This window comes from Anomaloglossus baeobatrachus, chromosome 3 (assembly GCF_048569485.1).
Source record: "Anomaloglossus baeobatrachus isolate aAnoBae1 chromosome 3, aAnoBae1.hap1, whole genome shotgun sequence".
NCBI classification, from domain to species: domain Eukaryota; kingdom Metazoa; phylum Chordata; class Amphibia; order Anura; family Aromobatidae; genus Anomaloglossus; species Anomaloglossus baeobatrachus.
The window spans coordinates 223031951-223047147 of NC_134355.1; the positions used below are offsets into that span (position 1 = coordinate 223031951).

General features: G+C 45.1%; 1 protein-coding gene across 6 annotated transcripts in view; it reads left to right on the plus strand.

Moving 5' to 3' along the window:
- Nucleotides 1–15197, plus strand: part of LYST (lysosomal trafficking regulator) — a 1763279-nt gene that overhangs the window by 1187766 nt on the left and 560316 nt on the right. For all 6 annotated transcript variants that reach the window (XR_012751618.1, XM_075339737.1, XM_075339736.1 and 3 more), the window contains exon 37: nt 5620–5675. Coding sequence is in view for 5 of the 6 variants with exons in the window: in XM_075339737.1 (XP_075195852.1) it covers nt 5620–5675 (56 nt within the window). In the remaining variant the exon portion in view is untranslated. The remainder of the gene's footprint in view (nt 1–5619; nt 5676–15197) is intronic.

Below are 15197 nucleotides of genomic sequence, written 5' to 3' on the forward strand. Positions count from 1 at the left end.
TGGATTTTTTCCCGGGCTATCTCCCTTTCGCCCTCTGTCAACTTGTTGTCAATCGAATACAGGGCAGAGTAAAAGTCCCTAAATGCGGCCGCAATGTCAGCTGGGAGTGAGGCTCTCTCCCCGGATTGTTTCTGTATATGTGGTACAAACCCCTTCATCCTTTGAATCCGCAACGCCCTTGCCAGAGTCCTGCTATTTTTGTTTCCAAATTCGTAAAAATATCTACGGCATTTTGCTAGTGAGGCTTTAGCTTTGTTGGAAAGTAGCGATTTCAACTTTTCTCTTTTCTGAAAGAGAAGGGTTTTGGTCTCGTCATCTAGTCGGTCTTTGTGAATCCTCTCCAACGCATGTATGTCTGCCAAGAGCGACTTGACTCCCGCGTTTCTCTCCCGTTTCAACCGAGCTCCATGTTTAATAAACAGACCTCTCACTACACATTTATGTGCTTCTCATGTTACCGCGGGTGTGGTATCTCACCGGGCGCAAAGGTTGAAGTACTCCTCCACCGCCTCCTGTAACTCATGCATGCTCCTTCGGTCCCCCAGCAAAGAAGTATTTAATGTCCATTGGCCATGTTTAACCAACGGGTGCACAAAGGAGACATCCAGGATTATTAAAGCGTGGTCAGAAAACATTATCTCATCTATTTCAGTACCCACCAGGCAGTGGAGATCCCTGTGTTTGATAAAAAAGTGGTCCAGCCTTGAGTACGTGTTATGGACAGCGGAGTAGAAGGAATAGTCTCTATCTGTCGGGTGTTGCACCCACCACGCGTCGACTAGCTGGTATTCGTGTAACCCCCGTTTGATCCGACTATGAGTGGCTCTAGACATATTGGCAGCTCCCTTTGAAGTATCTAACTCTGGGTCCATAACAAAATTAAAGTCTCCTCCCATTATCAACGTGCCCTCTGAAAACTCGTCCAGGATGCTCAGGTATTTTAGCAGGGTTGAGCATTGCCCCGTGTTGGGAAGGTAAAGGGCCGCAAAGGTGAAGACCTGGGACTGGACACAACCCTTTATCATGAACAGTCTCTTCTCCTCGTCCGTGTGGGTCCCCATCAACTCCCATGGCAGAGAGCTCGCAACCAGAATGCTTGTCCCCCTGGATCGTGGATCCAGGTGATGGCGAGTGGTAGACCGTCGAGTATCTCCGGTCAGATAGCTTATATGGTTTGTCTAGGCAATAGTGGGTTTCTTGTAGAAAAATTACCTGAAGTCGCCTTTTCCATAGCAGGTTCAGGAGGATTGAGCGTTTCTATGGGCTGTGAAGGCCCTTGACATTCAGGGACCCCACTCTAAGATCAGGTTTGGACATCTGCTTCGTGGCTTCAACAGGAACCTACGGGGAAACGACAAAGACTAGACGCACAAACACACCACGAGGAGAGGTTTTGAGGGGAAAGGGGACGAAAAAAGGGAGTTGTAGAAGTAGGGAAGGGAAAAAAGGAGAAAAAGGAAAAGAGAGAAAAATTAGGCGGAAGAAGGAGAAAAAGAAAGAAAACGGAGATCAAGATAAGATGCTCTCAAAGAGCTTGCAGGTCTATGGGCCCGCCCTAGGCCTACAAGGGCAGTCTCAACGAAGACGAAAATGAACACACGTATGAAGCCTACCCGCCCCCCCACCCCCAATATACTGGCTATCACCCCTGTAAACCCACAGAAGGCAATGCTTATTATGAATTCCAACAGCCTCTCCACCGCCGCCCCCCTCAGACCTTATGTAAGGCCCACCTCCACCCCTCCACCCACATCGGAACAGTTACCCCAGAAAATGCAAATGGGCACAATACACCAATTCAGCAATCCAAGAACGGAGCCTTATAAGTTTCTCAGCCACTGCCCCCGCTTGTCATGGATCCTGGAACCTTTCCCCTCATCTGCATCTGGGGACTCGTGGACTCCCAGGATAGCCAGTCTGGGATGGAGAGGTCGGGCAGATCCAGGAATTTGTGTAAGGCCGGCAAGTCCGCAGGATGTTTCAATAGGAAGATAGACGACCCCCTCCGGACAATAAGGTGGAACGGATGGCCCCAGCGGTAAGAGGCGTTCACCTCCTTAATTTTAACCAGGAGTGGGTGAAGCTGACTCCTCATGTAAAGTGTGCGGCTGGAGACATCAGAGAAAAGCTTAATAACTGCACCGTCCATCTTTACAGGTCCGAACTCCCAGGCCCTCCTCAGGATCAGCTCCTTGTCCGTGAAGAAGTGTAAACGGCAAAGAACGTCTCTTGGTGCGGCCGCACCGGCTCCCTGGGTGGCCCTGGCAACTCTGTGTACTCTGTCGCATAGAAACGTGGCATCCAGTGGTCTATTAGTGACTGTGTTAAATATTTTTTGCACCTTGGTGCGGAGCGACTCAGTGGGCCAGTCCTCTGGGATACCTTTTACTCTTATATTGTTGCGACGACCTCTGTTCTCTTGATCGTCCAGCAGCAGTGACATATACTTAAACCAATTATTGTAGGCCACACAGTCTTTCTCCAGCCATGTGACTCCGCTTTCCAGAGAGTCCTGAGCCTGTTCAGTGGCTGTGACCCTGTTGTCCAGGGCCCCTATCTCCTCTCTCACAGCCGTGATGGCCTGTTGATGAGATTGCTCTATTCTGCAGACCAGTGCATCTAGGTCACTTTTACTTGGAAGAGCTAAGATTAACTCCCTCAGTGCCTGTATTTCTGGTGTATTATAAGCAGAGTTCGCATGTGTGGGGGAGAGAGCCGTGCTGCCCAGGGGAGGCCCCCCACAGGGAGGAAGATAGCTGGAATGTCTCTGCCTGGGGATTCCTCTGGTGAGTGCAGAGGGCAGCTCTCACACACTGGGCTTGTGCTGGTCAGGTGCTGTGTGTCTGACAGGGCCCCCATGTTCTGGGCCTCCCCCCCCGCTCCTCCGCTTCTCCTCACCTTCCTCCTCGCGGTGCCCTGTGGATCCCATGGCGTCCCTGCTGTGGAGATTTTCAGCCGTGAGGTGTCCTTTCATCGGCTGGGACACCCTCTCAGCTGCCGCTCTCGTCCCCGCTCCATCGCGAGGGCTCGCGCTGGCAGCCGCCGGCTTCTTCAGCGTCCCCGAATGTGGGGATTCCCCTCCAGCAGGCCGCGGCGAGGGGGCTGGCGCCATCTTAACGCTGCTCCCCGCACTCTTCATCTCCAGCGGCGGCCCGCTGAGAAAGCGCTCCATTCTTCCTCCTGGATACACGGCTCCAGCCACGGCGGTGGGTGCTCCCTGGGGCTTCCTTTTAGGTGGCATAAGATTGTGGAGAGGCTGTATATTAGCTGAATACGGGCGGTGGGTATAGGAGCTCAGGCAGTTTGCTTCCTCACGCCACCATGTCCAAGCCACGCCCCCTTGTTTTTAACTGATTAAAATAAACCATTAATGGTTCTATTTTAAAAGCATTCACAGCACTGTAGGTTGAAATACAGTCATTAACTGAATCAAAAACAGCTGTGTAGGAGGTATAAAATTAGGTGAAGAACAGTGAGTTTAAGAGCGTTTCATGTCATTTTCATATGTAGGTTGAAAAACAGAGTTTAACTGAAACTAAAACAACTGTGTAACAGGCTTAAAATTGGGTAAGAAATAGCCTAAAGCTGCTATAACAGTGAGGTGGTTAAAGATAATTTCACAAGTCATAAACCATGACAAGACTGAGCACAGCTACAAGACACAGTGTAGTTATACAGCATAAGAAAGATTTATCTCCGTGAAAGATTTCAAATAAGCTTGGTTTTCAAAATTTTCAATCTCTTTGGAAGAAGCACCAAGAAATGTGTAATATTGAGAACATAGATACGTTGGTCGGCCAAAGAAACTTCAGCAGATTAAACATTCATCATGCATACTTTTCTTCTAAATCAAAAGACATCCAGCAGTGCCATTATCTCAGAACAGGTAGCATCCAGTGGGACACAGCTACATGCATCTAGTGTTAGGAGAAGTCTGACTAGGCGTTAGCTTCATGGAAAATTGTGGCTAAAATACCATAACTTCAACATGGATACGAAAATACGTGACTGAGCTATAAGCAAAAATATAGGACCTAAGGTGCATAAATATGGCAGCAGGTGTTCTGAAAAGTACAAAACATTTTGCTGTAACAGAAGGCAGTTTTTCGTAGAAAGGCTGGAGAGCAGTATAGTAATAAGTGTCTGCATGCAACAGTGAAGAATGGTGGAGGCTCCTTATAAGTTTGGAGCTGAATTTCAGCAAAATGGAGCTGGGGAAAACTATAGAAAAGGATGCTTGGTCTGCTTTTTCGTCATAAACTTGTTTGTTCTAGTAAATTTGAACAGCATACAAGGATAAACAAAACATATAAAAGAGTTTTGTATAATGCGGGCTTCACACGGTACGATCTATCGTGTGTTTGCACGAGCGATCGTACCCGCCCCCGTCATTTGTGCGTCACGGGCAATTACTTGCCCGTGGCGCACAAAGTTGTTAAACCGCCATCACACGTACTTACCTGCTGAGCGACCTCGCTGTGGGCGGCGAACATCCACATCCTGAAGGGGGAGGGACGTTCGGCGTCACAGCGAAGTCACACAGCGGCTGGCCAATAGAAGCGGAGGGGCGGAGGTGAGCGGGACGTAAACATCCCGCCCACCTCCTTCCTTCCGCATTGCCGGCGGGAGCCGCGTGACGCAGGTAAGCTGTGTTTATCGTTCCTGGGTTGTCACACGCAGCGATGTGTGCTGCCCCGGGTACGATGAACAACCGACGCTAAGTAGAATAAACAATTTTTTAAAAATGAGCGACCTGTACACAATTCGCGATTTGTAACTGATTTGCGATCGTTTACAGATGCTCATAGGTGTCACACGGGACGACGTTGCAAGCGATGCTGGATGTGCGTCATGAAAACCGCAACCCCAACGACATATCGCAAGATAGCTCGTCTCGTGTGACGCCCGCATTAGACTTACAATAATGTATAGTCACAAGCAATCATAACTTCAAATATAATGAGATCCTACGTTGTAACTTGATATAGTTGTTAAACTCAAATCTCTGCTTTTTCTGATGTGATTACAGAATTTCTTGCAAACTTTGGGTCAAAAATTATAACCGGTTAGTTCAAAATGTGTTGATTGATTTGATTGATTTCAGTGACAGGAAGCAAACATGAGAGTCAAATTGCATTTATTTCATAACAAACTGAACTACTTCCTGCCTAATCTTGGAGCTATGTGTGAATAATAAGGAAATGTTTTCACCAAGCTATCAAGGCAGATGGAACCCAAACATAATGGCAGACCACTGCTGGTGATTACAGTATGACAACCCTGATTATAACTATTCTGAAGCATTCAAAAAGAGAGAATATCTCCCTAACAATTAAAATTTACACTATTATTGCTCTCTTGGTTAGACAATAGACTCATTTTTTGCATGAAACATATATGACATGCGATCACTTCTCCATAATTTCTTATTGCCCCCGATATTCCACTTTAAAACCTTTTAATAAACTATCTATCTTTTGTCGAAAAAATTGTCAAATTGTATAGTTGTTAACTTCACATCTGGAATCGGCACCTTTCATTGGAGTAAAATTGACAACATTTTTTTTTTCTAAATGTAGACCAATGTAATGGTTTAACCTATTTTCTTTTTTGGTTTAGGGAAAACTGGCATGTATTTTGTTGAAGACTCTTTAACTGATACAGTGGAGTCCAATGTAAGTATTATAAACACTGTTAAAATGTGAAGGAAATTTGCTTTAGCTCTGTTATGTTTGCCACAAGATGTTTCAGGCAAATTGAATATGATATGATAGGAGAGCATGCTCTAATCTGGGCAAAGGTCAATGTCCCGGGAGGAGGAGAAGGTGACCATCACCTATCATCTACTCATCTTCTGTACAATACAGGGCATATGAGCCAAATATTTTTACACAGCAAAAAAATGCTAAATTCTAAGATTTTTTTTTTAACCTTTTAAAGGGAACTTGTTAGGTGCAATATGCACCCTGAACCACGTTAGTTATGGGTGCATATTTCTAATCCCTGCCTAACTGTCCCAGCATCTAGTAGTACTTCTAAGTGCGACTTCTGATCATGCGCACTAACCCAAAAGGCGGTGTCTGAAGCAGTGACAATGGACACAGGTACGTGCGTCACCACTCATGTTGCTAGCCAATGGGCATTGAATAGCATGTCCCATGCAAAGTGGGCTGACTAGTCGGGGAATATACTGTGTAACACCCTTGCGTCTAGTCCCTGTGCTCATTAGCATATCGTAAAGGATCTTTAGAAATACCATTTCTAAAGATCTCTTTATGTATGTTAGTACATGCAGGGATAGTTAGGCAGAGATTAGAAATGTGCACCCAGAACTGCTCGAGTTTCTGGGTGCATATTGCACTTGACAGGTTCCCTTTAACAACTGTCAATATGTCTTTTCATAGTGATCATTCAGGGTACTTATTCCTCAACGGTGCTGAGGAATAAGTGAATAGTGCCGCCCAGCAGGTGAAATTCTTGCTGGTCGATCATCAAATTTGTTTATTTGTCTGCCCTGTATGTGAAAATGCAACTATTTATGCTAATTTCTGTTGATAATGAATATTACATTGTTTATATGTATCCGCCAGGTATATATTCTCTCCTCACTTTTTAAATGGTATAGGGCAGGGATGGGGAACCTTTTTTCTGTCGGGGGCCATTTGGAAATTTCTACCAACCTTCGGGGGCCGCACTAAATTATCAATGTTTAAATGACCCTGCTATATTGGGTGAAGCAATTAATTAACTGGGGGCATGGGGCTGGGGGCACAGACACCACACGCGGGGCTGGGGGCACAGACACCACACGCGGGGCTGGGGGCACAGACACCACTGGAGGGGCTGGGGGCACAGTCACCACTGGAGGGGCTGGGGGCACAGACACCACTGGAGGGGCTGGGGGCACAGACACCACTGGAGGGGCTGGGGGCACAGACACCACTGGAGGGGCTGGGGGCACAGACACCACTGGATGGGCTGGGGGCACAGACACCACTGGAGGGGCTGGGGGCACAGACACCACTGGAGGGGCTGGGGGCACAGACACCACTGGGGGGAGACACAGACACCACTGGGGGGAGGCACAGACACCACTGGGGGGAGGCACAGACACCACTGGGGGGAGGCACAGACATCACTGGGGGGAGGCACAGACATCACTGGGGGGAGGAACAGACATCACTGGGGGGAGGAACAGACATCACAGGGGGGAGGCACAGACATCACTGGGGGGAGGCACAGACATCACTGGGGGGGTGCACACAGGACTGGGGGGTGCACACAGGACTGGGGGGTGCACACAGGACTGGGGGGGTGCACACAGGACGGGTGGGTGCACACAGGACGGGTGGGTGCACACAGGACTGGGGGGTGCACACAGGACTGGGGGGTGCACACAGGACTGGGTGATGGGCTGCACATAGGATTGTGTGGGGGTGCACACAGGACATTGGGGGGCTGCACACAGGACTGGGGGAGGGGTGCACACAGGATTGGGGGGGGTGCAAACAGGACTACTGGGTGATGGGCTGCACACAGGACTGGGGGAGGGGTGCACACAGGACATTGGGGGGCTGCACACAGGACTGGGGGAGGGGTGCACACAGGATTGGGGGGTGTGCAAACAGGACTACTGGGTGATGGGCTGCACACAGGACTGGGTGAGGGGTGCACACAGGACATTGGGGGGCTGCACACAGGACTGGGGGAGGGGTGCACATGGGACATTGGGGGGCTGCACACAGGACTGGGGGTGGGGTGTACACAGGACATTGGGGGGCAGCACACAGGACTGGGGGAGGGGTGCACACAGGACATTGGGGGGCACACTGCGCTGAGTTTCATGCAACTCTGGGGGAGAAGGTTTACAGAACTGGTGTGGGGAGGCACAAAGCATTGGGCAGGGCACATAGCAGCAGAGGGTCGGTGCTGGACTCACAGCAGCATTGCACTCACATCACCGGAGTTCAGGAGCCAGACACACTGCATCAGAAGGAGAAGGCAGGCACTGATCTCCGGAGGGCAGGGGGCGTGCACACAAGGCTGGAAGCTGTGAGGCTGTTGTGGACCCGCCCACAATTGGCACTGGCCGACGGGAGAACACATTGCAGCACAAACAGCAATGTGTGGATTTAAAGGGCCGGCGGCAGCAAGACCGCGGTGACAGCACGAGCACTGCCTCCCCCGGGAATCTGCCCGGGGGCCACATAAAAGGTCATGGCGGGCCGCATGCGGCCCGCGGGCCGGAGGTTCCCCACCCCTGGTATAGGGGTTTATTATAGTTGTTTATATGTGTGTTTTCTTTTCTTTTTTGATTAAAATGGTGGTGATCGATATAGATAAATGTGTGTCCATGTATTGGATTATAACGCTGCTGTGTACCTGTACACGTGGTTGCCATGGTTTCCCAGCGTCCTGACAGCTTGCTGTATCTCTACGGGTCTGATGTATCCGGGTCATGCGATGATCTGGATCATCTGATCATTGACGCAGTGGGGCGGTGCCATGGCAACACGCCTCATAGATGGTGCTGCGCGGTAATTGGACATGCCTAGTATTTAAACTTCCCTGTCCGGTCATTGGACACGCGCCCTGACGAAGGACATTTGGAAACTGAAACACATGTTGGGCGCCGGACTGTGGTGATCTCTTGCTACATGCTGCAACTAATTGTGCTTTGCCTATTTAAGTTGAATATGTGTGTGCCTCAATGGTTTCCTATTATAGTCTACATTGCGGTATTAGTAATAGGCTAATTAAACTCTGTGTTTATAACTACTGGACTTGATAGTTAATGACCCCTGTCTAATAAGATCTCTAGTGACCCCTAGTGGTATTTTATGCTGTGTTTATAATTACGGAACTTTTCTCCTTTTGGTATTACTTATTAGGTAGTTAGAAGGGTTAAGATTATCAGCAATTTCTCATTTTTACAACAAAATGTATAAAACTTTTTTCTTTAGGGACCACATGACATTTTAAATGACTTTGAAGAGTTATATGACATTTTAAAACCGCACCCCTGAAATAACTCAAAACCACAATCAAGAAATGTACCAGCCCTTTATGTGCTTCACAGGAATTAAAGCAATTTGGAAGGAAAAAAATGAACATTTTAATTTTTCCCACAAAAATGTTTCTTTAGCCACAAATTTTTCATTTTCACAATGGTAACAGGAGAAAATGGACTGTACAATTTGTTGTGCAATTTCTCTTGAGTTCACCGATACCCCATATGTGGTGGAAAACTACTTCACTGTGTGCAGAATTATTAGGCCAATGGGTGTTTTGATCACAGGATACTTTTTATACATGTTGTCCAACTACCAATTAAGTAAGTCAGGTGATGTGCAACTCTGTAATGAGGAGGGGTGTGGTGTAATGACATCAACAAACTATATAAGGTATGCTTATTTATTAGGCAACTTCCTTTCCTTTGGCAAAATGAGTCAGAAGAGAGATTTGATGGGCTCTGAAAAGTCCAAAATTGTGAGATGTCTTGCAGAGGGTTGCAACAGTCTTGAAACTGCCAAACTTTTGAAGCGTGATCACCAAACAATCAAGCGTTTGTTGGCAAATAGCCAACAGGGTCGCAAGAAGCGTGTTGGACAAAAAATGGGGAAAATAACTGCCCATGAATTGAGGAAAATCAAGTGTGAAGCTGCCAAGATACCATTTGCCACCAGTTTGGCCATATGTCAGAGCTGCAACATTACTGGAGTATCAAAAAGCACAACGTGTGCCATACTCAGGGACATTGCCAAGGTAAGGAAGGCTGAAAAACAACCACCTTTGAACAAAAAACATAAGATAAAACGTCAAGACTGGGCCAAGAAATATCTTAAGACTGATTTTTCAAAGGTTTTATGGACTGATGACATGAGAGTGACTCTTGAATAGCCAGATAGATGGGCAAGAGGCTGGATCAGTAGAGAGCAGAGAGCTCATCTCCGACTCAGACGCCAGCAAGGTGGAGGTGGGGTACTGGAATGGATGGTATAGATGAACTTGTGGGACCTTTTTGGGTTGAGGATGGAGTGAAGATCAACTCCCGGACCTACTGCCAGTTTCTGGAAGACAACTTCTTTAAGCAGTAGTACAGGAGGAAGTCGGTATCATTCAAGAAAAACTTGATTTTCATACAGGACAATGCTCCATCACATGCATCCAACTACTCCACAGCGTGGCTGGCCAGTAAAGGTCTAAAAGATGAAAAAATAATGACATGGCCCCCTTGTTCACCTGATCTGAACCCCATAGAGAACCTGTGGACCCTCATAAAATGTGAGATCTACAGGGAAGGAAAACAGTACACCTCTCGGAACAGTGTCTGGGAGGCTGTGGTGGCTGCTGCATGCAATGCTCATCGTAAACAGATCAAGCAACTGACAGAATCTATGGATGAATTTCCAACTTATCAAACTATTTTCAGGGTCATCAAATATCAGAAATTCCGAATAATTCAAATGACCCAAATTCTCATGAAACATTAAAATCTTTATTATTTTATTTAGACAAACACACAAGAAAAATATTAAAAAGATGGATAATGATATAAAAATATCCTGGGTTCAACAAGTGTTAATTTTTCTTTTTTTAATGTTGTACATGATAAATTCACAGGTACATATGTTTTTGTGAAGCTGGTCTCTTGCAAAAGAATTCAACCCCTAATCCGCCCGCATCAAGGTCAACTATAATATATAATTTGTGATCTATAGGAAACTGCTAGTGCATTAGGATACAGCTAAAAATAATAAACAATTTGAGAGACCAAAGATACATGAGATCATCATAGTATCATCATAGTTTTTAAGGTTGAAGGGAGACTCTAAGTCCATCTAGTTCAACCCGTAGCCTAACATGTTGATCCAGAGGAAGGCAAAAAAAACCCCAATGTGGCAAACAAGTTCCAATGGGGAAAAAATTTCCTTCCTGACTCCACATCCGGCAATCAGACTAGTTCCCTGGATCAATACCCTGTCATAAAATCTAATATACATAACTGGTAATATTAAATTTTTCAAGAAAGGCGTCCAGGCTCTGCTTAAATGTTAGTAGTGAATCACTCATTACAACATCATGCGGCAGAGAGTTCCATAGTCTCACTGCTCGTACAGTAAAGAATCCTCGTCTGTGATTATGATTAAACCTTCTTTCCTCAAGACGTAGCGGATGCCCCCGTGTTCCAGTCACAGGCCTAGGTGTAAAAAGATCTTTGGAAAGGTCTCTGTACTGTCCCCTCATATATTTATACATTGTGATTAGATCCCCCCTAAGCCTTCGTTTTTCCAAACGAAATAACCCCAAGTTTAATAACCTGTCTTCGTATTGCAGCCCACCCATTCCTCTAATAATCTTGGTCGCTCTTCTCTGCACCCTCTCCAGTTCAGCTATGTCCTTCTTATATATCGGTGACCAGAATTGTACACAGTATTCTAAGTGCGGTCGCACTAGTGACTTGTACAGAGGTAGAAGTATATTTTTTTCATGAACACATACCTCTTTTAATACATCCCATTATTTTATTAGCCCTGGCAGCAGCTGCCTGACACTGTCCACTAAAGTGAAGTTTACCATCCACCCATACACCCAAGTCTTTTTCTGTGTCTGTTTTACCCAGTGTTCTACAATTAAGTACATAATCATAAATGTTATTTCCTCTACCCAAGTGCATGACCTTACATTTATCTACATTAAACTTCAATTGCCACTTCTCAGCCCAATCCTCCAATTTACTTAAATCTCCCTGTAATATAAAATTATCCTCCTCTGTATTGATTACCCTGCAGAGTTTAGTATCATCTGCAAATATTGAAATTCTACTCCGCATGCCCCCAACAAGGTCATTTATAAATATGTTGAAAAGAAGCGGGCCCAATACTGACCCCTGTGGTACCCCACTATGAACTGAGACCCAGTCCGAGTACGTACAATTAATAACCACCCTTTGTTTCCTATCACTGAGCCAGTTTTTAACCCAGTTACACATATTTTCCCCTATCCCCATTATTCTCATTTTATGTACCAACCTTTTGTGTGGCACCGTATCAAAAGCTTTTGAAAAGTCCATATACACAACATCCACTGCATTTCCCTGGTCCAGACTTGAACTTACCTCTTCATAGAAGCTGATCAAATTAGTTTGACAGGATCGATCCCTCATAAACCCATGTTGATACTCTGTCATAAGGTTATTTTTCTTGAGATACTCCAGTATAGCATCTCTCAAGAAACCCTCAAGGATTTTACCAACCGTAGAGGTTAAACTTACCGGCCTATAATTTCCCGGCTCACTTTTTGTCCCCTTTTTGAATATTGGCACCACATTTGCTATGCGCCAGTCCTGCGGTACCGACCCTGTTATTAAGGAATCTGAGAAGATTAAAAATAATGGTCTATCTATCACAGAACTCAATTCCTGTAGTACTCTGGGGTGTATGCCATCCGGGCCCGGAGATTTGTCAACCTTAGTGATTTCGAGGCGGCGGCGTACTTCCTGCTGGGTTAAGCAGGTAATATTCAAGGGTGAATTTATGGTATCACTGGTCATGTCATCTGCCATGGCATTTTCTTATATAAAAACCGTAGAAAAAAAGTCATTCAGCAGGTTGGCTTTACCCTCATCCCCTTCCACCATTTCACCAAGACTATTTTTAAGGGGGCCAACACTATCGCTTTTCAGTTTTTTACTGTTTATGTAGTTGAAGAATATTTTAGGATTATTTTTACTTTCTCTCGCAATGAGTCTCTCTGTCTCAAACTTAGCTAACTTAATTTGCTTTTTACATATTTTATTTAATTTTCTATAATTATATAATGCCTCATCACTACCTACCCTCTTTAATTCTTTTAAGGCTTTCTGTTTTTCTCTTATTGCTTCCCTTACAGCTCTATTTAGCCATAGGGGTTTCCTCCTATTTCTAGTATGTTTGTTCCCATAGGGTATATTTTCTGCACAAGCCCTATTCAGGATGCTCATAAAAGTCTCCCATTTGCTTTGTGTACTTTTATTACTTAGTACATCATCCCAGTTTATTGCACTAAGATCATCTCTCAACCGTTTAAAATTTGCTTTCCTGAAGTTTAGATGAATGAGGGGTTGAATAGTTTTGTTTAGGGGTGGAAATAATCTGCTTATTCCAATGAATCTATGCAGAGTTATTGTCTCTAAGGCAAGCCATAAAAACTGCATCAGAAAAAAATTCTCTATAAACACGTTGTCACATGAATTGCTGTAAACAAATGCCCAATATACCTATGTATCTACTATATGTTAAGAGTTAATAGAGCAAAGTGCAATCTGCCATATGATTAACAGGAATAATATCACATCAGCATATTACCAGGCAGGCCACATAACATCATGAACACTGATGTATTTAGAGCAATACTTGTCAAGCAGGTATATTAAGGGTTAACAGAGCAAGATTTAATCTTGTTGCAGGAGTTCGATTACACCAGTGTGTTACTAGACAAGCCGCATAACATTAAGCCATATATACTGGTGTGGTCACAGCAATACTTATCAAGCAGGTACAAGGATCAAATCAACATTGTGTCAAACAGGTCATACAGAGCAGTGATGAACCAAAGCATAAATATAAGTTTTACATAAGCAACCCAAGATCCCCCTTAACGATCGTTGTGTCTCTTCTTCTGAGGAAGCCCTCTTGTGGGCTGTGCCGAGATTGTCCCAAAGGTTCCTTAATTCTAGCTTTTCACATATCTTTGCCCCTGGGCCACACAGGTGAAAGATATTAGCATCATTTTTTATATCTCGATTTATACAGTTAGGTCCAGAAATATTTGGACAGTGACACAATTTTCGCGAGTTGGGCTCTGCATGCCACCACATTGGATTTGAAATGAAACCTCTACAACAGAATTCAAGTGCAGATTGTAACGTTTAATTTGAAGGTTTGAACAAAAATATCTGATAGAAATTGTAGGAATTGTACACATTTCTTTACAAACACTCCACATTTTAGGATGTCAAAAGTAATTGGACAAATAAACCAAACCCAAACAAAATATTTTTATTTTCAATATTTTGTTGCGAATCCTTTGGAGGCAATCACTGCCTTAAGTCTGGAACCCATGGACATCACCAAACGCTGGGTTTCCTCCTTCTTAATGCTTTGCCAGGCCTTTACAGCCGCAGCCTTCAGGTCTTGCTTGTTTGTGGGTCTTTCCGTCTTAAGTCTGGATTTGAGCAAGTGAAATGCATGCTCAATTGGGTTAAGATCTGGTGATTGACTTGGCCATTGCAGAATGTTCCACTTTTTTGCACTCATGAACTCATGGGTAGCTTTGGCTGTATGCTTGGGGTCATTGTCCATCTGTACTATGAAGCGCCGTCCGATCAACTTTGCGGCATTTGGCTGAATCTGGGCTGAAAGTATATCCCGGTACACTTCAGAATTCATCCGGCTACTCTTGTCTGCTGTTATGTCATCAATAAACACAAGTGACCCAGTGCCATTGAAAGCCATGCATGCCCATGCCATCACGTTGCCTCCACCATGTTTTACAGAGCATGTGGTGTGCCTTGGATCATGTGCCGTTCCCTTTCTTCTCCAAACTTTTTTCTTCCCATAATTCTGGTACAGGTTGATCTTTGTCTCATCTGTCCATAGAATACTTTTCCAGAACTGAGCTGGCTTCATGAGGTGTTTTTCAGCAAATTTAACTCTGGCCTGTCTATTTTTGAAATTGATGAATGGTTTGCATCTAGATGTGAACCCTTTGTATTTACTTTCATGGAGTCTTCTCTTTACTGTTGACTTAGAGACAGATACACCTACTTCACTGAGAGTGTTCTGGACTTCAGTTGATGTTGTGAACGGGTTCTTCTTCACCAAAGAAAGTATGCGGCGATCATCCACCACTGTTGTCATCCGTGGACGCCCAGGCCTTTTTGAGTTCCCAAGCTCACCAGTCAATTCCTTTTTTCTCAGAATGTACCCGACTGTTGATTTTGCTACTCCAAGCATGTCTGCTATCTCTCTGATGGATTTTTTCTTTTTTTTCAGCCTCAGGATGTTCTGCTTCACCTCAATTGAGAGTTCCTTAGAGCGCATGTTGTCTGGTCACAGCAACAGCTTCCAAATGCAAAACCACACACCTGTAATCAACCCCAGACCTTTTAACTACTTCATTGATTACAGGTTAACGAGGGAGACGCCTTCAGAGTT